The sequence below is a fragment of the Panthera uncia genome, chromosome D1 (genome assembly GCF_023721935.1).
Source record: "Panthera uncia isolate 11264 chromosome D1, Puncia_PCG_1.0, whole genome shotgun sequence".
NCBI lineage: Eukaryota > Metazoa > Chordata > Mammalia > Carnivora > Felidae > Panthera > Panthera uncia.
This window is the reverse complement of record NC_064808.1, coordinates 53,716,760-53,740,051: the sequence shown is the minus strand read 5'-3', so window position 1 is coordinate 53,740,051 and position 23,292 is coordinate 53,716,760. Positions and strand designations below refer to the sequence as shown.

At 56.1% G+C, this 23,292-nt stretch overlaps 1 protein-coding gene across 5 annotated transcripts in view; it reads left to right on the top strand.

Moving 5' to 3' along the window:
- Positions 1–22,161, top strand: part of ARAP1 (ArfGAP with RhoGAP domain, ankyrin repeat and PH domain 1) — a 78,267-nt gene extending 56,106 nt beyond the window's left edge. For 2 of the 5 annotated variants that reach the window (XM_049619294.1, XM_049619297.1), the window contains exons 21-34: positions 21–184; positions 333–545; positions 823–928; positions 1,363–1,510; positions 1,599–1,685; positions 1,773–1,841; positions 2,148–2,265; positions 3,629–3,742; positions 3,956–4,101; positions 8,230–8,312; positions 9,062–9,112; positions 9,269–9,332; positions 10,585–10,734; positions 10,873–11,028. In XM_049619294.1, coding sequence (XP_049475251.1) covers positions 21–184; positions 333–545; positions 823–928; positions 1,363–1,510; positions 1,599–1,685; positions 1,773–1,841; positions 2,148–2,265; positions 3,629–3,742; positions 3,956–4,101; positions 8,230–8,312; positions 9,062–9,112; positions 9,269–9,332; positions 10,585–10,734; positions 10,873–10,917 — 1,558 coding nt within the window. In that variant the 3' untranslated portion in view covers positions 10,918–11,028. The other 3 variants (XR_007455229.1, XM_049619314.1, XM_049619304.1) reach the window with 3 other exon arrangements.
- The last annotated feature ends 1,131 nt before the right edge of the window (positions 22,162–23,292 follow it).

The window sequence follows — 23,292 nt, the reverse complement described above, 5'->3', positions numbered from 1 at the left end:
CCCCCCCCCCCCACACCCAGGACGCTGTACATCCAGGGGGAGCGGCGGCTGGACTTCACAGGCTGGCTGGGGGCCATCCAGAAAGCAGCGGCCAGCTCCGGGGACACGCTGTCGGAGCAGCAGCTTGGAGACTCAGATATCCCAGTGATCGTCTACCGCTGTATAGACTACATCACGCAGTGTGGTGAGCCCCGCCCCTGTAACACAGGCCCCACCCAGGGAGGCTGACCTCTTGCCTCTCCCCCACCACCGGCCAAACCCCGCCTTCCCAGGATCCCTCTGACCTTAGCTGCAAGGCCCCGCCCCCCGGCTCAGTGCCACCCCCTCTGCAGGCCTGACTTCTGAGGGCATCTACCGCAAGTGTGGGCAGACATCAAAGACTCAGCGGCTGCTGGAGAGTCTGCGGCAGGACGCTCGGTCTGTGCGCCTCAAGGAGGGCGAGCAGCATGTAGACGATGTCTCCTCAGCACTCAAGCGCTTCCTGCGAGACCTGCCCGATGGTCTCTTCACTCGCGCCCAGCGCCTAGCCTGGCTAGAGGCCTCAGGTGGGCCCTGTAGTCCTTGCCAGCCTGAGACCCAGGCTAGTGCTGCTGACTTGTCCACTCCTATCTCCAAATTCCCACCCCTCCCCTTCCCATCCAATGAGGCATGCCCCAGAGGATAAGCCCCCCGTCTCCCTTACTCCCTCTGCTTCTCCTTCCCTTGTCACTCTATACAGGAAGTGCTATTCACCTAGGAGGAAAGGCAGAGCAGCCAGAAGGGTGGGACAGGGGAGGTGGTTATGGGGGGCCTCCTGACCTGATCTATTTCCCCCCCACCCAGAGATTGAGGATGAGGAGGAGAAAGTCTCCAGATACAGAGAGCTCTTGGCACATCTGCCCCCAGTCAACCGAGCCACAGTGAAGGCCCTTATCAGCCACCTGTACTGGTGAGGAACATTATTATTGTATTGCTCTGGGGGATTGGGGTGGAAAAGATTCTTCTACTCCTTCCTGGCTGACTGCCCTCCCCACAGAACCAGGTAGGCCTGGGAACTGAATGTGGACTTTTGATGTGCCCTGATCTTGGACCCTTTGTCTCCCAACTTACTTCCTGCAGGGTGGGAGAATAGAGGTGGTTTTACCTGGGACCCAGGGGACCTTGGCCAGATATCCCAGCTTCCCAGCTCTGTTCCTCCCCCAGGACCTACGGCATGGCCAGAAAGACTATTCCCATCTCCCCTTAACTGGTGGTTCACTCTGACCAGGACTTTCCCTGGCCTCCCTCCAGGAGCCAGTTGTGGACCTGCCTGAAATTGGGAAGGTGAAGTGGGGAGGTTCTGGGCTGGACTATTCACTTAGGGCTCTGTCTTCCCCTGTCCAGCGTCCAGTGCTTCTCAGACACAAACCAGATGAACACGCACAACCTGGCTATTGTGTTTGGACCCACGCTCTTCCAGACAGATGGGCAGGACTACAAGGCAGGCCGTGTGGTAGAAGACCTCATCGGCCACTATGTGGTGGTGTTTAGCGTGCGTCCCCTGCCAGTGGGCAGTGGAGGGCAGGGACGGGCCCCTTGGGTGGCAGTGATCATCTGTCCCTGTGTCTTTCTCCTCCCAGGTGGATGAGGAAGAGCTGAGGAAGCAGCGGGAAGAGATCACTGCCATTGTGAAGATGCGTGTGGCTGGCACTGCCAGCGGGACCCAGGTGAAAGACTGGGCCTGGGGTAGGGTGCTCGGGATAGCTGCCTGCGCCCACTTTCCCCGCCTCTAGCTGAGCCCTGTCTTTTCACAGCATGCCGGTGACTTCATCTGCACAGTGTACCTGGAGGAGAAGAAGGCGGAAACCGAGCAGCATATCAAGGTGAGAGCTAGGGACCTAGGAGCCAGAGGACCAGAGAAGTCAGGCTGGGCCAGGCACAGGCTCAGGTGACCAGGGAAGCAGGGCTTCTATCCCAAGGGGAGCCCTGGTTTGGAACCTGTGTCTGGCTAGTGCCAGGGCCTGTCTCTTTGCTTCCTCCCCAGACAGTGGTCATCGGGACCACTTAGAGACACCCTCCTAGTATCCCAGGACCCGAAAGGTGGGCTCGGCCCCTGGATCACAGCAAGGTTGTGGGAGAGCAGGGGCAGGAACACGGTAGGCTGACCTCTTCCTCCTTGGCCACTGCAGATCCCAGCAGCCATGACAGCCGAGGAGCTCACCCTAGAGATCCTGGATCGCAGGAATGTGGGCATCAGGGAGAGGGACTACTGGACCTGCTTTGAGGTCAATGAGAGGGAGGAGGCAGGTAGGTGGCCACCAGGATTTGTGCAGGGTATGGTGTGGCCTGTACTTGTCTGAGCTGCTGCCCCAGTCTGTCCTCCCCTACCCCACAGCATGGCAACAGTGGTGGTCAAGGGAGTCTTGGATGATAGATGCTGCTTCCACACTGTCACCTCCATGATGGTGGTGGTGGCATGGTGGGGGGCCGGGGGGAGTCGAGGTGATGGCTATAATGTGGCTGATGGTAAGGAGGTTGATGTTATCAACTGTGACGGTGCTTTCTCAGTGTCAGTGAGAATGGTGTTCTTGCGAGGGTGGCGATGCTGAATTTGATAATGGGATTGATGGTGAAGGGGGCAGTAGGTGGTGATGACCGTGCAAGAGGGGTCAGGCAGGGTGGGTGGGGGGTGGTGTTTGTAAGGGTGGTTGTGACGGTGTTGTGAGAGAACCTTGGTGGTAAAGACAGTGATAAAGGCATTTTAGGATGAAGGGTGGTCTTAATGGCAGTGGACAATGAGGGTGTATCTGTCCATTTGTTTTACTGTTATTTGTTGAGTGCCAGACACACAGCCCCTCCCCTTCATGGGGGTAAGTCTCGCATGGAATAGACATTAATCCTGTGGCCACAGCAATAAACATACAACCGAGGCTGTGATAACTGCCTTGAGTGGCCACTAGAGCTTGTAACAGGGTCTCTGGCTACAGAGTCCCTACACTAGGAGGTGAAGAGTAGGAGTTGCTTGGTGAAGGGGGAGAAAAGCGTCTCCAGGCAGTGGGAGCGTCACAGGCAGAGGCCCTGTGGTGACCATGGACATCACCCTTTTGAGGAGCTAGAGATAAGGGCAATGAGGGGGCTGTGTCACGGGGTGGGACTGAAGACAGAGGCAGAAGCGGCCACCCAGCCTGACAACAACGCAAGGCCCCTGAAGGGCTAGTGACTGGGAGTTTGGAGAGGTTGCTACTTGCCGCTGGGTAGGGAGAGGTGAGGAGGGGAATGAGAGCACATGCAGGAGACCCCTCGGAGGGCCATGGTATTAGTCCAAGGACAGATGGTAACAGGGGCCAGCGTGGCAACGATGATGGACAGAAGTAAAGAGATTTAACATATGGAGGGAAGAGGGGGAGGAAGCTGTGTTTCTGGCTTGAATGGCTCGGCAGGTGGTGTTTTCCCCAACGAGGACACGGGAAAGATCACTGGCTTCGGTTGGAACAGCTTTGGTCCCAGCCAGTTGTGTCAGACCTGAAGCTTGAGTGTGGAAAGGGTAGTCCTGATGGTGATGTGTTGTGGCGCTGGTAGGTGGCGGGAGTGGTGCTCACGGACGTGTAGGTGATATGTGGGTGTGCCAGCCCTCGGTGCCTCAGTAACAGCGGGTGTGACCTCCCCCCAGAGCGCCCCCTGCACTTTGCGGAGAAGGTGCTGCCCATCCTGCACGGGCTGGGCACGGACAGCTACCTGGTGGTGAAGAAGCACCAGTCCATGGAGGCCATGCTGCTGTACCTGGGTAGGTGGTGTGCCTGGGTGGGTGGCGCCTGCAGGGCTGGACAGGCTGGTGGGTCCTTCCGAGCAGCTCGGGCAGAGGGTGCCATGTGGGCAGGCCTCTTTGGTGGCTGGGGCAGGCTGGGGCAGTTTCCTTCATCCTGGGATGCTCCCCTGGGTGTCTGTATCCATGGGCAGGGGGTTGGTGCAGCCCACGCCCACTCCGGTCTTCCCCCAGCCAGCCACGTAGGCGACACCAAGCACGGCATGATGAAGTTCCGTGAGGACCGTAGCCTCCTGGGCCTGGGCCTGCCCTCAGGTGGCTTTCACGACCGATACTTCATCCTCAACAGCAGCTGCCTGCGGCTCTACAAGGAGGTCCGGGTAAGTGCCCCAGGGGGTCGTGCCCTGCAATGAGCATCTGTACCCAAGTGTGCTCACACACCCATTCACAAACATTCGCCAGTGTCTGCCAGTGGGAGCAACCCCATCGCGGGGTCTTGGGGTGGCACAGTGGTGGAGGAGAGCTATAGACTCTCAGGAATCTTCTGCTGTGGCCCTCGGTGGCCGCTCTTCTGTGTCCAGTAGCCCCACTAGGCGCTAGTCTCTGGTGCCATCACGTCAGGCTCATGCTGTCTCACCTGTGCCTGTGCTTTGTCACGGCACCCACAAGAACATGCTATGTGGTGACAGCCCCCGCCGTGGCCCATGCACATCTTGTCACTTCACAGGTTGTACCTCCTCCATGCCCACTCTGTCCACATGCCAGGTGGCCTCCCAGGTCTTGGCACCCTGCCCCCAACATCTTCTGCACATACCTGCCACATCCCACCATGCACCACCACACACATTGTCCTGGCTCTGGACCCGGACCTCCTTCTTCCATAACTCTGATCCTCTATCAAACAGAGCCAGAGGCCATGGAGCGGGGCCCCTGAGACCGTGAGTAGCTGTGGGCCAACTGCTAGCTGCCTTACACCACCTGGGGGCCAAATGAGCCTAGCGGGAGCCTGGGGACACAGCCAGAGCTCTTCGCTACCTTCAGGCATGGTTCCCTGCCCTCTTGCCTATCAGCACTGGCTCCCGTCTTTGGGCTTGTGTCCTGGGCTCCTGTCCTTCATCCCCATCCATGAAGAGGTGGTCCTTCATGGGTGGGGAGTCCTTTTCCCAAGAAGGTTGAGCCCCCATCAGTGTGATGCTTTACAGTTTTCCAAAAGACTAGGTGTGGAGGCTGTGGAGCCAGTATCAGAGGCCCCTAGGTTTGAATTAGAGCTCTGACCCTCATCTCCTGCCACCCCTGGAGCCATCCTTGTCCCAACCATGGAGAGAGTTTCAAGACTGTCAGAATGCCCATGCTACTACCCTGATCCTAAAATGCTGGGGTGAGACTAAATGGGCTTGTGGTATAGTTCACCTGTGGTAGGAGTTCCCGCTCAGCCTCCCTGGCTGGTTGCCAATCCTTACATGCACACTTCTGGGAGAGGGGAGCTTCTCCACTCCTCCCTTGGGACTGCCCTATCCCTAGAGGGATAGTTTTGCCGGGAGAAGGCCCTTGCTCAAGTTCAGCTGAGAACATGCCACCTGGGATGCCCCTGTGGGTTCCAGCGATGCCTTAGGGGCCACAGAGCATAGATGCGCTGTAGTAATGGGCAGCAGAAATGTATTTCCAATCCAAGGGTCTAACCGGATCTCCCATAGCTATTCCCACCAGTGATTCCAGCCCTTCCTGTCCCTTGCCTCTCCTGAGGACACTGGGCAGGCCTAGCTGTCATGGAGGGAGCAGAGCAGATAGACCAGGATCCTCACCTCCCTCTCTTTGCACATTATACCTCTACTAACGCAGCCTGGGCTCCTACAGATCCTCGTAGGCAGTGCCTCCTCTTCTCTTTTGCCTCCCTCTATGATTACTTACTTCTGGGCCTGTTCACCCCTCCACTCAGTCTCCCTTGGTTCTGGGATGTTATTTCCCTGATGCCCTCCTTATGATGGTACTTGGAGCGGAGCAAGATCATCACTGTGGGCAGAGAGGAAGGAGGGTGGCTGAGGCACCTGAAAAAGCAGCTGCTGATCCCTTAGCATGGAGGGGAAATGGCACGAGAACTAGAGAAAGGAAAAAGATCTAATGTTTAAGTGAGCCAGATTTGGTGCCCAGCCCTCCACATACTAGGACATGTCCTCCCACTAGCGTCCTCCAGAGGAGGGATATTATCCCCATTTCACAGGTGAGAAAACAGGCTTCGACTGCCTTGCCTAAGGCCATCTCTAGGTAGCCCCATCAGAGCTCGAGCTCTTTATTCCTTGAAGTACAGGAAACAGGGACTCTTTGGCGGAGCTGATCCGTGCTGCTGTCTGAATGGCAGCCACACCTCTGCCCTGACAGTAGCCCCAGGAGGGTGTGGTTTGGCTACTGAGGTGTTGGTAATTCCAGCATTTGCTATTTTATGGAGGAACAGAACAGAATATTTGAAATTGGGACGACACCCAGCAATTCAGGATATGCGAATACCCAGGCCAAGGCCTGGGCATCTTCCATTGTTAAAGACCTTGAAGCACCTGGGAAAGGCACATTGTAGAACAGTCTTGGCTCCAGCAGAGGTCTTTGAGTATCAAGGGGTGAATTTTATTCTTTCCAGTGACCTCATACCTCAGCAATGCTGGAAACATGAGTTCTTTGATTAGAAACGAAGTCCTGCGTTGTCTGATGTAACCCTCGCTCCCCAAATCTCCCCCTCAACCTTCCTGTCTCAGCCATACTCCTGTCACACACGTGCTGCGCATACACCACACACACCAGAGCCTGAGGGAGTGGAGGCCTGAGGATTGTTTTTTCGAATGTTCAGGGAGCCACAGCCTGGTTTGAATTCCTTGATTCCCACAATTCTCTCCACGCCCTGACTGGAACCGTTGTTTCTGTCACACCCACGAGCCTGTTCCTTCCACTGTCAACTCATCTACCCCTTGCTTCTAGTTCTCCCTCCCTGGCACCCACAGCTCAACTTCCTCCGAGCCCTCAGCCTGCTTTCCATTCCCTCAGCCTGCTGCCTTCCATACTTGCAACATGGTTTTTCCCCACGTCCTTTCTTCTGTCGTGCCCAGAGCCTGCTGTTTTCATGTCTACAGCCTAATTTCTTTTGCAACCTCTGTCTCAAGTCTTTCCATCTCCACTACCTGGTTCCTTCCACCCTGCAGTCTGACTTCTTCAGAACTCTCAGCCTTGCTTCTTTCCTGCTGGCTTGGAGGTTTCTTTCTTGTATTTGCCCACCCCTTATTTACAGCCTGGTTTCCGACCCCACTGCCCGGTTTCCTCCCTGTCCACAGCCCAGTTTCTTCCAGGCCCCCTTGGGCACTTGGTCCTCAGGGAGGATCAGGGCAAAAGCAAGGTGAAAGGTCTCTAGTACGCCCTCTTAAACCACATTCCCTATGACAGCACCCAAGTCTCCACTTATCTAGGCAGCTCATCCTTTTGCAGCCTCACAGGGAGTCTACCAATCCCTGAAACTTTCCATCTCCCTGTCCATCCCTTAGTCCCTTCTTTTTTTTCCTGCTAAGGAGCCATGCCTGGGGGTGGCTAGGAGTAATGGTGGGAATAGGGTGGAGGTGGCTCAAACTTTGACCCCCAGTTTTGGTTGTAAGTGAGTCCCCCTCCCCTACCATCCATCCTGGTGCCCTACTGGTGCCAGGAGCCTGGTGGGGGCAGGGCTTCGAGCAGGTGGCTCCCAGAACAGAAGAAAGGCTCATTAGCTTGACTTCCAATTAGCCTTTACCTTGGGGGTCATTGCTCCCATACCTCTGCCTCGGAGCCAGCCTGTTCCTTCCAACCCCAGACCCATATGCAGAGGTGGGGGCCAGAGGTGAGCATGTCAGTGATCTGGTGCCCCTCCCCAGTACATCGGTCTCTTGCTTCCTGACCTAGACCACTGGAAAGTTCTTCCTTTGGTCTACCAAACAGCAGTTCTGCTTCAGCTTGAGTCATTAGCCTTCCCCTCGTGGAACCAAAGAGCTAGTAATTGCTGACCCCACAGGTCTTCTGTTCACACGGTCAACCCTGGAGCCTCCGTGGGGTGGAGAGGGGCGAGGAATCTATAACCGGAGACAAACAGACCCAAGCAGCCAACCGAGGCTCTCAGATCATACACGCTCATTCAGTTTGGTGCCAGAGGGCGAGGTGCGGACTTCTCCCTCCATAGACAATCTGATTCAGCTGATGCTACAAGTCAGTTCTCCAGTTTGTAGGGCAGCAGGAAGGGACTGAAAATCACTCCCTGGTTGTCCTGCTGGAACGGCTGCCTCGGGGACTGAGGGTTGACTGTCTGATGCTGCTGCAGGGATTGAAGCCTGGGGGGAGTGGGGCGGTTAGTTGGGCTGGATTGTGAACAGGAAGGGCTTTGTCAGGAGGTTCCCTGTGCTGGGATGCAAATGAGGGCTGGGAAGAGGGAGGAGAGAGGTACCCAGTCACCCCAATTCCCGCCCTGACCGACTGAAGTGTCATCCCTCTGCCTGCCCCCACCCCAGAGTCACCGGCCTGAGAAGGAGTGGCCCGTCAGGAGTCTCAAAGTCTACCTGGGAGTGAAGAAGAAACTCCGGCCACCCACCTGGTTAGCCGGGGCTGGGGCCTGGGAGAGCTCAGAACAGATTGGGGTGGGGGTGGGGGTGGGGTTGCGGCACAGTGGGGGCTTTGAACTTGACAGGGGTTGATACCATGGTTCTGAAGGTGTGGTCTCCCAGACCAGCAGCCTCAGCATTACCTGGAAACATGTTAGCAGCCCACATCTTGGTCCCACCCCAGACCTGCTGAGTCACGGATCCTAGGGGGTGGGGCCCTTAGTCTGTATGGTAACAAGCCATTTAGGCGACTCTGATGTTTGCTCATGTTTGAGAACCACTGGCCTTGATTGAAATCCTGTCACTGACTACCTCAGGGATCTTCCTGTGCCTCACTTCCCACATGTGTAGAATGTGGAAAATAATGGTGCACCTGTTTCAAAGGGTGGTTGTGGTATGCTTTTAAGTGGAAAAGTGATGCATAGCCACTATTATTGTTGTTAATTACAGCCACCAGACTTGGTTTTCTGACTTTCTCCTCTCATCTGCTGGCTGTGCCTAGCTGTCTCTCAGAGACTAGGGCAGGCCTGGGTGGGGTGGCATGGGTATAGGGAGCCAAGGGCCTGGGAGGCTGGTGTGAGCTGTGAGAGGAAGAGGCTGTGGCCAGAATGTGCCGTGCTTGCAAGAAGGCCCTGAACTGTGCCCCTCGGCTCTGGCCCAGGCTTCTGGGCTCCGTCCCGGGCACCTGGGCTGGGAGGCCTCTGTGGGCTGGCAAGTGACTCCATCTGCCCCTCCTCTGCAGCTGGGGCTTCACAGTGGTGCACGAGACAGAGAAACATGAGAAGCAGCAGTGGTGAGTAAGGGCCCTGGCCTGAGACCCCAGGTTGGGAGAGATGGTTGCATGTTCCCTTTGGTTGGGTCCCTTTATTGTCCATATATGCACCCTGCCTGGAGAGCCAGGCGGGCTGCTCAGCCTTGGCAGTGTCCAGATCCGTGCCCTGCCCCGCAGGTACCTCTGCTGTGAGACACAGATGGAGCTCCGGGAGTGGTTTGCCACCTTCCTCTTTGTGCAGGTACCAGCTCAGGGTGGGGTCCCGTGAGGCTTCCATTATGGAGAATGGGTATGTTTGCTTCTTCACTACATAGGGCATCAATTGCATCAAGGAGATTTTGAGTTGCTTTTAATTCTTTTCTTCACTCAGCAAACCCTCCCTAGAGTCCACTTTGGTGCAACCCCAAGCCAGGCATGCTAGAGACAGAGTGCAGACCCCTGCCCTCAGGCACTCCCCATGTAGAAAGGAAAACAGACCTTGAAGTTGCCTGTTAAATAGCCCAATGTGGTCAGTGTATGGAGATAGAGAAAAGCCCAGGGACCCTACCCGCTGGAGGTGGTGCATGTGGAGGGAAGGCAGCAGGGAGGGGGTGTCATAGGAGCTGAGTCTGAGGATGAGGAAGCCTTCATCAAGCAAAGGCGGTTGGAGGTGGGGGGGCAGGGGCAGGTCGGGGAGGCTTCTAGGCAGAAGGAACAGTTTATTGAAAGGCATGGCAACAGAACCACAGATTGCCCAGTGGGGTGTAAAGAGAAGCCAGGAGTACCAGAAGCTGACACTGGAAAGAGATTCAGGAGCCAGATCTGAAAGAGCCTTGAAGGCCATGCCAAGGGAGCTGAACTTGACCTAGTCAGCAGTTTTCAGGGAGAGTTTTAAGCAAGAAAGTGGTGTGCAAGTTTGCGTCTGAGAGGGCTCGTTCTAGATGTAGCGTGCAGGGGAGGACAGGCTGAAGGAGTGAGGTGGCTGCCGCAGTGGGCCAGGTGGGAACAGGCTAGGAGGGGCTTGGAGCCAGAGCAGGGCTGGGGTGAGGGGTTGGGAGTGGGAGGGGTTGGACTTAAGCCACAGATTTTAAACGAGAGCTCAGAATTGTTTAGGGAAAAGGCTGACAGAACTGTGCCAGGGCTGTGGGCTGAGTTCTTTTAGCCCTGAGCTTCCTGGTAGTCAAGCCTAAAGGGAAACAGGCAGATTCTATAGTTTTGTTGGTTCCTGGTGAAAGAAAGCACACACATGTTCCTCTAGAACTGTTTTCTTGGTGCTGCATTCTTGGAGCAGTTTGTTTGTGGACCTGGAGGTGGGGGTTGTTGAGTAACATAACTGGCTGGGTTCTGCCAGGGATACAGTCATGTTCTCCTAACAGCTGCTTCTCATATCGACTGGGATCAAAGCTGAGAGGGTCACCTCAGATCATAGCTGGAGGCGTTTCTGGGAAGGGTGGGTGGATCTGGAGCTGAGTGTCTGGGTGAGCTGAGTGTCCTCCTCTTCCCCTGCTCCCCAGCATGACGGCCTGGTGTGGCCCTCGGAGCCCTCCCGTGTATCCCGGGCAGTGCCTGAGGTCCGGCTGGGCAGTGTTTCGTTGATCCCTCTGCGCGGCAGTGAGAACGAAATGCGAAGGAGTGTGGCCGCCTTTGCTGCGGACCCCCTTTCTGTGAGTAGTTTTCCATCCCTATGGGCAGAGCCCTGGGACCTGGCTGCTGCCCGCCTCACACCTGACTCACCCGATTGCCCCCTGGCCCCCTCCCTCCAGCCTCCTAGCAGTCCTGACGGGCTCTTTTGGTTCATGTAGCTCTCAGGAGTCCCCTCTCTACCTGGCCCTGGGGACCCCGGCTGACCTGAGCACTCCCAAGCCAGCACTACAGAGCAGCTGCAGAAGCTTCAGCAGGGCCGCTGGTCCCTGTGAACCTTCACAAAGTGCTTATGGAATCTGGGCTTCTGTACCTTCCCACAGCTCCTCCGCAACGTCTGAGCGCAGAAGCCAGCCCCTGGCTCTGAGACTCTGCCGCCCTGAAGCCTTCCTGTTCAGACACCCTCGTGCCCTGCGTGCCTGGTGTGAACCAGCAGGGGATGCATGAGGAAGCCGCACCCCACATCCCACATCCTGGTTGCAGCATGGGGTTCCCTCGCCAGGAAGTGGGGGGCAGCAGGGTCTGCCTGAGGAGGACCCCTCATCTGTTGTCTGGGTGCTTCTCCTGGCCTGGCCTGCTCCCCCCTCCAGGGTCACCCACCCTGAGTTTGAGGGGTTGGAGAGGTGGGATGTGCATTGTTCAGAAACTCTGGAGGACCACCATCCTTGCAGAGGCTCGAAGCCCTGGGGCCCCCGCTGGAAGGGAGCCCACCCTCTTGTCACAAACTCCAGAACAGCAAAAAGTGGATGCTCTAAAGGAACACTCAGCTGGGATAGGGAGGGAGCTCTTGGGTAAGTTTCTCTATAGCCTAGAACTGGGGCTGGGGGACTTTAGGAGCCTCCTCTGGTCTAGGCTGACTGGGAGGGCCCAGGCTGCCTGGTGCCCCTTCCCCACTTTGGGGGCCTTTTGATAATATAAATATATCTGTATATTTTATCCTACGGTGCTGAAGCTTGTGATTGGTTGGGGGTTTCAGGTGTTCCAGTGTAGGAGGGGACAGGAGTTCAGGAGGCCCAGAGGTGAGTGCCTAGTACCCTGAAGTTGGGGGGGCGTGGGCCCTGTTCTTTCCAGGCTCTGAGCTGTTTAGTCACTCCCTCCTGCCCCAGGCAGAGCCCCGGCCCAGCTCCATGCCACCCCAGTGCATGCCTGTGCAGTCAGGGTGGGGAATACCGGTCCTGACCCTGGCCAGGACAGACCCCAGCTGGACCGAGCTCCTTTCCCTGCTGTAGTCTAGAGTCTGGGCCGGGGCCTGGGTGTGGCATGTGAGTGACCCAGGGCAGCCCCTCACCAGCCCCTCTGAAACACGAGGTCACAAAGTCACAGGAGCTTTATTAAATTAGGAAGAAGAGCCTCGGGTGTCCCTTTATCCCTGTGCATGTCCCTCCGGAGGAGGGCCCTGCCTTGCACCAGGAAGCTGTCCTCACTGGGCACTGCCTGGTTGTCTCCTCCAGGAAGACAAGGCCCTGGCAAGTGGGGGAGATAACGAGCTGTTCAGAGACCTATTTGGGACTCCCTGGGAAGGTGCCAGACACCACATTCCTGCCTCTGCCTGGAGCCTCATTAACGGCCTCTCTCCAGGGGCCCGGCAGGCAGACAGGCTGACCTCCCAGCCTTAGCTTCAGCCAGTGGGGCTGGGCAAACAGGGTGGAGATGGGTCACATGATCTCTGATTCATGTGATCCAGCCCTGGGGAGGCCTGTGTATATGGATGGGGTCTTGGGGTCCTGGATTCCAGGTTCCTTGTTCCTGTGTCTTGAGAAGGGGAGGTGGATGCCAGACTGGAATGGGTTTTCTGGTCAGTTTCACAGGCTGGGGCTAAGCCCCTGGAGTCTCCCACTCTTATCCTGCCCTAACCGGGCTGCTCCAGGCCAGGCTGACAGATTGAATGACCATTCTGCCTGCCTGCAGCTAGGCCAAGACTGTTGTCCAAGTGCTCACGGGCTGGAATTCTTCCCAGGATCTGACTTGAGACTGACCAGCTAGTTTTGAGGTGCAGAGAGAGGGTGGGTGAGACTTAGAAGTGCCCCATGCTAGGCTGCCAGTGTCACTGACAGGCTCAGGGACTGGCTGCAGTGACTGAATTGGGCCACCAGGGGGCAGCCGTGGATAGCTCAATGTGGCTGGTCCCAGGACAGGTTCTGGAGGTCCCAGGACAGGTTCTGGGGGCCCCAGTGTGGCGTTGCTGACCCAGACCTTGCTCTCTTGGAGTGTGGGGTGGAACCTTTAACCCCAAGACTAGTGATATTCTGGAAGGCAGCACAGTGCTTTGGACTCCCAAGATCTAGGAGCCAGGAGGAGAGAATAGCTCTTTTCCAAGTACCCACTGTGGGTCAGCACCTGTGCTCTATGCACTGTCTCCTCCTGGCAGAGGAAGAAAGGCTCAGAGAGGTGAGCCAACTTGCCCGAGGGCCCATAACTCTCCTGAATCAGGGCTGGGGTCCATTTCTACTATCCCACTTTGTAGGGGAGAGGGGTGTCTCCCTCTTCCACACCCCTCCTGACTTCAGCTCTGCTCTCTCCACTTGGCATGTCCAACTCTGCTCTCTCCACTTGGTATGTCCCCTGGGGAAGGGGATCTGTACTGTCAGGAGTTGTTGATAGCTTAAAGTGCTAACGCTTGGGATCAGGGATAGCATCCCAACAGGAGCCTTCAGGCCTGAACTTTAATGCATTGTGGCAATGACAGCAGTGTGATGGGTGGGTTATGCCAGGAGGCTCTGCTGGTTGTGGCCACAAGGATTCCTAGAAATGGGGCTTCTTGGGACCTTGAGTGGTTTTTTCACATATTATTTGAGGCTGGGCGGGGGGGGTGGGGGGGTGGGGGGGGGTGTAGGGTAGATGTGTGAAGAGCCCAGAGCTGGACCTGCTGAAAAGTAGGGAGCAACTCTTGGAGAGGGAGGAGGCTTTCTTTGAGGTTCCCCAAAGCTGGGCCTGAAAGGTGGAAGCCTTGCCAGGTGCACATGGTTGGGAGGGGTGCAAGTTGGTGTGAGGGTAGGTTGAGATGCTGGGAGAAGAGGACTGGGTGACCCAAGTCTGGGTCTGATTGCAGGGGACCACAGTGAGCCCTGGGAGAGAAGGCTGTGGCAAGTCAGCCTGGGTGGTGAGGGCTTTGTGGATGGAGAGTAGGGACAGAACGGGGGAAGGGCTGGGAGATGGGATGGGATATGGGATGCCATCTCCTTCCTGTTCAACTTGCCCACCCTGAAAAGTGTTCAGCAGCCTTCGAGGGCCTCTGGACCTCAGGAGATCCCCAGGCTCTGCAGGAAATCAATGGGACTGGGAAGGAGCCCTGCCTCCTCCCTGCTTCCCCCAGATCTTGGGGGCGGGGGGACCTGGAGCTAAGGCCTTCTCTTCTGGCCTCAAGCTCTGGTGGCTCCTGAGCCCCCTGCCCACAGCTTGCTGTTTTGGAAAAGCATGGGTGTGGATGCCAGCTGGGCAGATGCCGACACTCCCATCTATGAGCTCTGGAGCTTTGGCTGAGTTCCTGAGGTCTCTGATCCTCACTGTTCTCATCTGCTTTGGAGATATTAATAGTACCTACTAATGGGAGGATTAAATGAGCTAGTAAGTGTGAAGTACCTAACACTGTCCCCTGATAATCCCCTTCTCAAACATGTCTGGGGAGACCTAGCATCCAGAGTCTTCAGGCCCCATATATATATTTTTTTTAATTTTTTTTAAACGTTTATTTATTTTTGAGAGAGAAGGGCAGGGGCGGGGGGCAGGGACGGGGGGCAGAGAGAGAAGGAGACACAGAATCTGAAGCAAGCTCCAGACTCCGAGCTGTCAGCCCAGAGCCCGATACAGGGCTTCAACTCACAAACCACGAGACCATGACCTGAGCCAAAGTCTGATGCTCAACCAACTGAGTCGCCCAGGCACCCCTAGGTCCGATATATTTTACTTCAACAAGCACTTCTTGAACACCTACTGTGTGCAGTGCTTTACTGAACCATGAGGGGGAGCAGATGAGTAAATGCTGTGGGGGAAGGAAGAAGCCCTTCCGGTAGGTGTATTGATCAGGAAAGACTCCACAGAGGGGGTGAGGCTAAAAAGGCCAGCATATTTCTGTGGGTGGAGTTAAGAGGGAAAGCTGTCTTCAGAAGAGGGAATGGCATGAACCAGAGGCAAGGTGATGTGAGCCTGCAGTAAGCAGCCTGTGTGGTTGCAGCTGAGTGCCCCAGGGCCTGTCCCCAGTGCCTCTGGTATTGGGGGTTTTGCCTTTCTTGCCTCTGAAATACAACTACATTCCAGACAAATGGAGTCCTCGGGGTCTTCCCCAGCCAGAAAAAGGAATAGCTCCTAGTCCTTTAGCTAGCTCTGTGGCCTAAGTGATCCCAGGCTCACACCTGGGAAACGTCTGTCTGTCTCACATACACACACATAATAAGTACAGCTAACATGAACCTCCCAGCCTCTCCTCCAATGTGACACTTCTTTCAGGAAGCTCTTCTGGACTGTTCTTCCATCTTGCTATACTGTGTGCACTTAGAATGTGTGTTCACATGGCCAGGTCACTTGCACCCATCTAGGGACTGGCCCGGGGAAGAGCTATCAGAGCAAGGTCCCCTGGTCAGCCCGAGCTGGTCCAGCCCTAGCGTGTCCCCTCTCCCATGCCACTTTCAGCTTGTGGAAATTTCCGCACTTTCTTTGCCCTGGTTACAGCTCCTACTGCTGTATTTATCACCCTGGAGACACAGTGGCACAGGCATACACATGCCACACACACACTCATGCCCTATACACACGTGCCTGCACACCTCAGCCTGCACTTCCAGATGCACACACGCCCGCACGTGCGCGCACACAGACACATGCATGGCACGTGTCTAAACGCCCCCACCACAGAGCTCTCTAGGAAAATTGCCCCTCCCCTGCTCCCCCTCCTCCACTCTCTTCCCACCACCGCCCACCTCAAAACACTGAGACCAAAGAGATGGGCTGGACGGCCCTCCCACCATTTGTCAGCCTGGGAGGCACATCCGCCTCCGTAACTACAGCATCCTCCCTCCCACCCCTTCTTCCCCACTGCCCGCTTTTCTCTCCGTCTCTCCTCAGCTTCTCTGTCCTTCCCTCTGCCACTTTTCTGTGCTCCTGTCTGTGTCTTCCTGCACCTCAGTCATTCTGAGTCCTCTCTTGTCACTCTTGGCCCTCTGAGGTAGAAATTGTGCTTCCTCCCTGCCCTCCCTCCTGAGGGTCTCAGGATGGGGACCTTGTGTGTGGGGGGGGAGCTTACGGAGACAGGGATAGGCCTAGGGGACCCAGGGACCTGAGCTGCCTCGTATCCTGTCACTTTCAGCCCCTCCTCCTGGGTGAGGGGAGAACTGTGTGCCTGGCACCATGGAGACTAGCGTCATGGCAACACAGCCTGGGTGGGCACAGCCTTCCTCCTCCTAGAGCCCCCCTGTGATCCCCTAGGAACTGCCAACAGGCCCTGAGGAGATGGGCCTTGTTTTAGTGCCCATCCCCAGCTCATACCAGGCCAGGGTACCCCCATCCTGACCATCCGTACTTGCACCCCAGCTTCCAATGCCACAAGTCACTAATCCCCATGGTGGGACATGGCGGGGGCAGGGAGGATTCTCATCCAAGCATGAGCTCCAGAGCTGGGGACCTGAGGGTCTTTTACTGACTGAGGGCCAGAGGTCAGGGGCTTGCTTAGGGGAACCCAGCAAGTCTGGCTAGGCTCCTGACTCTCAGACATCAGTTCTCTGGTCTCCCACCTTCCACCCAGGTCAGTGGTCACTGGACCAAAAGGGGTCATTCCAACCTGGGGTCCGGCCCTCCCCCCGGGAGGTCTCTAGCCCGTCCTTAGTATCGGCAATGATAATGATGCAAATGAGAATGTTGAGCCACCGTGAAGCACCCACAGCCTCCTGGGCTGAGGCTTTACAAGTGTTTTCTCATTCAATCCTTACAACAAACACCATGAGGAAGATACCTCTTGTTCTCATTTTATAGGTGAAGAAACCAAGGCATGGACTTGACAATGTCAGGTGACTAATAAGTGGTGTGGCTGAGAAGAAACACAGGTCCTTCCCAGATGGTGCTGGTGAGCCCCAGCTTCATGCCTGGTGCCCTCCCCAGCAGGCACTCTTTTTCAAAATCACTGACAAACTGTGTTTTCAGTTCTGTCTTTCCTTCTGGAGAGAGTCCATGGGGAGGATCTCAGGCTTAGTGTAAGTTTGGCCTTAGGGTTTCTAGAAGCCAGGGGGTTATTTTTCTAAGAAGGTGGAGAGGGACCAGAGCCTTCCTAGTGTGGTTAGCCCTAGGGAAGACCTGCCTCATAGTCCAGCAACGCATGTTCACAAATCCCAGGTCCTTGTAGAGTCCTGTCCAAGTCCAGGCTGGAGCTGTGTGATGGAGGGAGGAGACCCTGCCTCCCGGGCCCAGCCTCAGCTTGTCTACCAACCTGGATGGAGTCACAGTGCAGTTGCCTCCCTCCTGGCTTATGTAATCATTCAAATATAGCAGCTACCTTTATCCCACTGAGTCACACCCCCTCCCGCCCCCAGTCAGGTGCGGGGAGTTAAGGGGGAAGAGGTAGATTAGGGCTGAGTGGGCAGCTCAGGGCCTCATGGCAAGGAGCATCCAGGTGTGCTGCACTGGAGGGTAGTGGAGGTGAGGGAGCTGGGGCCAGGACCCCAGGGAGAGTAAAACCTTCCCCAGAGTATGAAGCCACAGGGCCCACTTCTGTTCTGACCTATCTCTGCTGAAGCTCCCCATCCATGGGGATGCTTCCACAGGGTCATGAGTTGTATCAACAGCCTTCTTTCCTAGCCTTGTCCCCAGGTGGAAGAGGTGAGGAGGAAGGAGAGGCAGAAGATTACAAAGAAAATGAGGCAGTGGAGGGGGGCGGTGGCCAGGAGTCCCTGGTCCTAGTTCTAGCCCTGCCCTTTACTCCCTGTGTGGCCTAGGCATGTTTCTGCCTTCTTTTCCCCCTCTGCACCATGAGGGATGGGATTCCACTGGCTCTGGCATCTTGTGCTGCCTGGTCCATATTTCTGGGGATGACTTCAACCTTAGGCAGAAGACACTTCCAAGTGTCTGGTCTAGCCCCATCCCAGGCTGACTTCCCTCTCTTCCTGTTCTCTGCCCACCCCAAATCTGTCCATCCTCCATGGGCCAGTTCAGCACCCCATGCTCCCCCACCCCATCCACAGGGCAGTGTAGACAGGAAGGATCACTGGGTTCTGGCCTGAGGGGATAAGCCTTGGCTGTCTCTTCCCTTCCTGCACTGGCCGTCTGTTCCACCACTTCATCCCCCTGCCCAACAGGAATGGGGAGCTTCCTACCTCTGTGTGAGGTCACCCCTTCTTTCATAGGGCAGTTCTGACAGATCCTGGACCTGAAGTAGGCCCACAACACCTCAACCCTCAGGCCTGGGTCCCCAAAACCACCTTCCTGAGGTGAAGAAGCCATACCACCTTACAGCTGTTCTGGAGCCTGGGGTGGCTTTTTGCTCCTTTGTCAGCAAGGGCCTTGTCACCCATGGTGTGATCGGGTCTGTGCTTAGTGTGGGAACACAGGGAACTATGCCAGGCCCTTGGAATGGACTTGGTGCTCCTTCGGTCATTATGCTTGGAGTCACAGGTGGCAGCTTCCTGGCTGAGGAAGAGGCAGAGAAGCACAGTGAGATGGCTCCCTGAGCTTCCCGCTCTCCCCACCCCCAGGCGTCTGTTGCCAAGAGCCAGATGTGGGCCCATCCTGGTCCCCAGCCAGAGGGAGTCACCCAGGGGTTTTCAGGCCAATGCTCCATGAAATCCATGTTCCACCAATTACCAGCCTTCCCCTGAGAAGGCTGAGGGATACTCTATGGTCTCAGTCTGCCCTTGGACAGGGATGGGGGGTGGTTTGCACAGAGCGGGTCAGTGAGGACCCCTCATCTACCTGTGTCCCCCCATCCACCTGCAGCCTTTTATTGAAGGCTTGCTCTGATGTGATTTTGCACTGAGCTCCAGAGCGCACCATTTCGTTTCCACACTCACCTGTGTCTCCCTCCTTCCTACTTTACTTCATCAACATTTCTCACTTGTCCCTGGTTAGGCTGCCCAAAGGCTGGGGACTGGGGCTGAGGTGAATAGGATTTTGGCCTGTTCTTGAGGAAAGGGTGATCCAGTAGAAGAAATTAGGTGAACCTGAGTGGGAGTGGGGGGGTAGGGGGGGTGTGAGGTGATAGGGCAGATGACAGGGAAGAGCGAGGCAGCCAGAGGCTGCTCAGCCCAGAACCCAGTGACCCCTCCTGCCCACCCTGTCCCCTGGGGGTAAGGGCAGGGTGTGGGCTGAACTGGTCCAGGAGGGATAGGCCAGGATTTGGAATGGGCAGAGAAAAGAAAGAGGAGAGGGAAGCGAGCCTGGGAAACAGGTGGTACCAAGTCAAAGGGGAAGAAAGGACTGGCTTAAGGACTGGACCCTGCTGTATGTGGAGCAGAGGATGGAGACCTCAGGGCCTATCATGAGAGATTTCAGGTATCAGGCTGAGGAGCTTGGCCTTTATCCTGAAGCCACTGGGGAGCCATGCAAGGATTCTGAGGAGTTACCTGACCAGATAGATAGTGCTCAGTGCAGGGTGGAGTGGAATAGGGGAGTTGAATTGGGGTAGGGGGCTGGAGAAAGACCAGAGGAGGAGGAAGTAAGCAGGGCCAGGGGGGTGATGGAGGGAGTGAATACATGGGAGAGAATTACAGAGGGAGAATTGGCGGTGATAGATTTGATACAGGAGGTGCAGGAGAAGGAAGAGGCAAAGCGACTTTGTAGTTTCTAGACTGGGGATTTGAAGTTTGCTGATGCCTTTGATAGAGACAAAAGATACGTTGGATGTGAATATTCAGGTGTATGGGGGCCTCTGGGATGTTCCCACAGATGTCCAGGAGGCAACCTGTATTGGTTGTCTGGAGCCCCAGAAACAGGGCTGGGCCTGGGTGGGGGTGGGGGTGGGGAGGCACTAGAAGTTGGTGCGTTTGGGGAAGGCTCCAAGCTCCCTGAAGGTGGGGTGGAGAAAGAGGAGAGAGACAGGGCGCGGTGCCCCTGTGAAGAGCACCCATGTTGAGGGGGCAAAAATAGGATGAGCCAGCGAGAGAGACAGAGGAGGGGCCGTCTGGAAGGTGGGAGGGAAACAGCCGAGCAGGAAGGCGGCGGGAGAGGGCGCTGAGAAGAAGCCGCCTTCTTTGGCAACGAGGAGGTAGCTGGAGCCTGCAGTCCTCGCGAGGCAGTGGGCGCAGGGCGGAGGCTGGATCTCAGAGGCTGCATCTTCCCGTCGCTTCGGGCGCCCACCCGCCTCCCAGCTTCCTCTCACCTCCTGCCAGATCCCCAACTAGCAAAAACCGGTGTCTGCTGACCGGCTGCAGGGCGGCGGGCCAGGGCCCGTGAACGCGGCACGCCCCGATCAGCACCCGGGAGAGCGGCCGGGGCCTGCGGCGGGGCGGGGCTTCGCGGTGATCGCTCCGGGCCCTCGGTTCCTGCCGCCGGCCTAGCAGGCCAGATGGAGGTGGAGGTGGGAAGAGCAGGCCAGGACACCGGCCCCTCTCCCCTTTCAGAAGCACCCCCCCCAACCCCACCATTCCGGCAGTGCCCTACAGGAGCCCCTACCCCAGCATTTCAGGCTGTTACTCCCTCAGCCCCACCAATTCAACCTCTTTAGGAAAAGGGAAGGGAGGAGAGGACGACGGCTTTTTACTGGGAACTTTACAGACATTTCCAAAGCCTTACAACTCTTTGAGCTTGGAATTTGTGACCTCTCCTTTCAGATGAGAAAGCTGAACTGAAGTTCAGAGAAGTTAAATAACTTGCCCAGGGTGCATGGATGGCAGAGCTGGGATTTGACCCTCTACCTGCCTGGCTGTAAGTCCTAGAGTACCAGAGTACCCAGTAGTCCTGGATCTTGCACCTCATTCCTGCAGACTCCTTTGTTCTGGAGCAACTGTGGAGTCTGGTGTGGTAGTGGGATGGGAGGAGACCTTCCCTCCTACCTGTCTTGCTTGGGTATATTCCCAGGAGGTTTCTGAAGATGAGGCCTCCACCATCATTTCCAGAGTGAGAGGGCAGAAAGGAGGCTGAGGGGCAGGTGAGGCTTCAACGCACCAGCTTCTCCTGTGCCCGGCAGGTGCCCTCCTTTGAGCTCCTCTGACTCAGCTTCTTACTGCCAGGCTCCTTGGGGCGTGAAGGGGAGTTGTGAGAGGCCAAGCCTGGACATGATCCAGGGCCTTGGCTTTCTGGGCCCGAGAAATGCCTTCCTAGCCAGCAGGCATGGAGCAGTAAGGTCCCAGGTATGGGTCAGGCTGAGAAAACAGTTTGCCCAGAGCTTTCAGAGATCTGAAACTAGACCTTCTGGGGCCACAGTGGGAAGCAAAAGCTCCCTCATAGTTTCTTTCCTGACAGTAAGCCATGAGAAAACTGCTTTCTGTCAGCCTGGACAGGCCTCCTGCACAAGCTGCATCATTCCTGTCCATCCCACCACTGCTGCACCTCCGTGCCTGTTAACAGGGATTAGGTTTTCACTCAGTCTCATGGGCGCTTCTGCATGGATCCTGTTGTGTGTGGCAGGGGTCCTTGTCCCCACAGGTCAGAGAAGTGAGGTTATTGGTGAGGATTACACATGGCCCCCATAGCCTGGAATATACCTGCTTTTCCTGGGGTCTCCTCCTTTTAAAGACTCAGCTGATATTCTCTTCTACAGGAATGCTTACCAACCCCAGACTGGGTCAGAGGCCCTGTTTGGGCACTACATACTCTGTGCTTCCCTCTGTCACACTACAAGTCATTTCATCTACTGCCTCCCCCTCCACCACACACACACCTTGACTGGGTGCTTCTCCAAGGCAAGGAGCCGTCTGAGTCATATTTAATGAAGGTGGCCAATGACAGGTGTTTGTGAACAAATGAATAAGTTAGTGGAGGAGCCAGCATTTGAACCCCCATTTCCCGCCTCAAGGTGTGGAGCATTTTCTTTTATGTCCAACAGGCCCTCTGCTGAGACAACTCCCTACCTGTCCATTGCCTAAAATGCCCCAATTCCATTGGGTTAAGGCTTCCTCCTGAGGAGTCCTCTCTGGCAACAGGGCAGAGGTACAGCAGGCCTCTTCCCATGCCTATAACCTGTGGACACTGAAAACCACGTGGGCAAGTTGTGCCCACAACTCCTAGTACAAGTGCATGTTTCTGGGCGCCTGGATGGCTCATTCAGTAGAGCATGTGACTCATCAGGGTTGTGAGTTTGAGTCCCATGTTGGGTGTAGAGATTAAAAATAAAATCTTGGAGGCGCCTGGGTGGCTCAGTTGGTTGAGCGTCCAACTCTTGATTTCGGCTCAGATCACGATCTCACGGTTCGTGAGTTCGAGCCCCACATCGGGCTCTGTGCTGACAGTGTGAAGCCTGCTTGGGATTCTGTCTCTCTCCCTCTCTCTCTGACCCTCCCCCACCCTCAAAATAAAGAAATCAACTTAAAAAAATATTTTTTTAAAAAAGTGCATGCTTCAGCGTCAGCTCCCACAGTGTCCCAGCTGAGCAGAACCACCAAGAGGTAGACTCAGTGACAAAGCTCTGAGTTCAAAGACCATTAGCAAGAGCACCCAGAGCCTCCTGCATCCCCAGCTCTATGCTGGGGATGCACCCCCTGTACATGATACCGACTCAGGGAGCCCAGAGGAACTGATTCTGCCTGGAGGCCCAGCCCTTCCTTTCTTGAGGAGGGTGAGAAGTGTCCCCTGACCCTGAGAGCCTCTGTAATGGGGTAGCACAGGGTCTGGGTTCCGTCCATCTTCCCCTCACCCAGCTCCCATTCTAGTCCGTGCACAGTGCAAATCCTTCATCCTCGTACCTCTCTGGGTTCCTCTGTCTGTCTGCCTGTCTGTCTGTCTGTCTGTCTGTCTCTCTCCCTCTCTCCCCTCCCCCATTTCCATCTCTGCTTTTTTTTTCTTCTTTTCTTTTCTTTTCTTTTCTTTTCTTTTCTTTTCTTTTTTCTGTCTTTGTTCCTGTGTGTGTGTTTTCCCTATGCCTCTCTGATCTCTTTATATTTCCATCTTGATCTCTCTGGAGCTCTGCTCCCTTTCTTCTTTCCTTCATGTATTTCTCTCCTTCCTGTCTGTTTCTCTCTGTCTCTGTCTGTTCCTCTGTGTGTGAGTCTTTCTTTTCCTCTCTCCCAGCCAGAGTCTCTCTCTACCCCTCCCTCCCTCTCTCCCTCTCTGTCTGGGCCTCTCTGTTCCTCCTCCCTCCTCCCTCCCCCCTCCCCCTTCTGCATTATCAGACCTGCTCCAACCTCCTCCCGGAGCCAGCCTAGCGGCAGAGGCAGTGGCAGCAGGAGAGGTGGGAGCAACTGGGGCAGCAGCAGCAGCGCTGGATTGGGGTATTGAGTCCAGACTGAGTTGGGGACAGGCTACTGCTCTTGGTCCTTGTGCCCACTGGGCCAGGCACCCTGCCTGGAACCCCGGGCAGGGTGGACAGGGCGAGGTGCCACCTTAGTCTGGCCGGGGAGGCAGACGATGAGGAGCGATGGGGCAGGCATGCGGCCACTCCATCCTCTGCAGGAGCCAGCAGTACCCGGCAGCGCGACCGGCTGAGCCGTGAGTACTATCCAGGGGCTGGG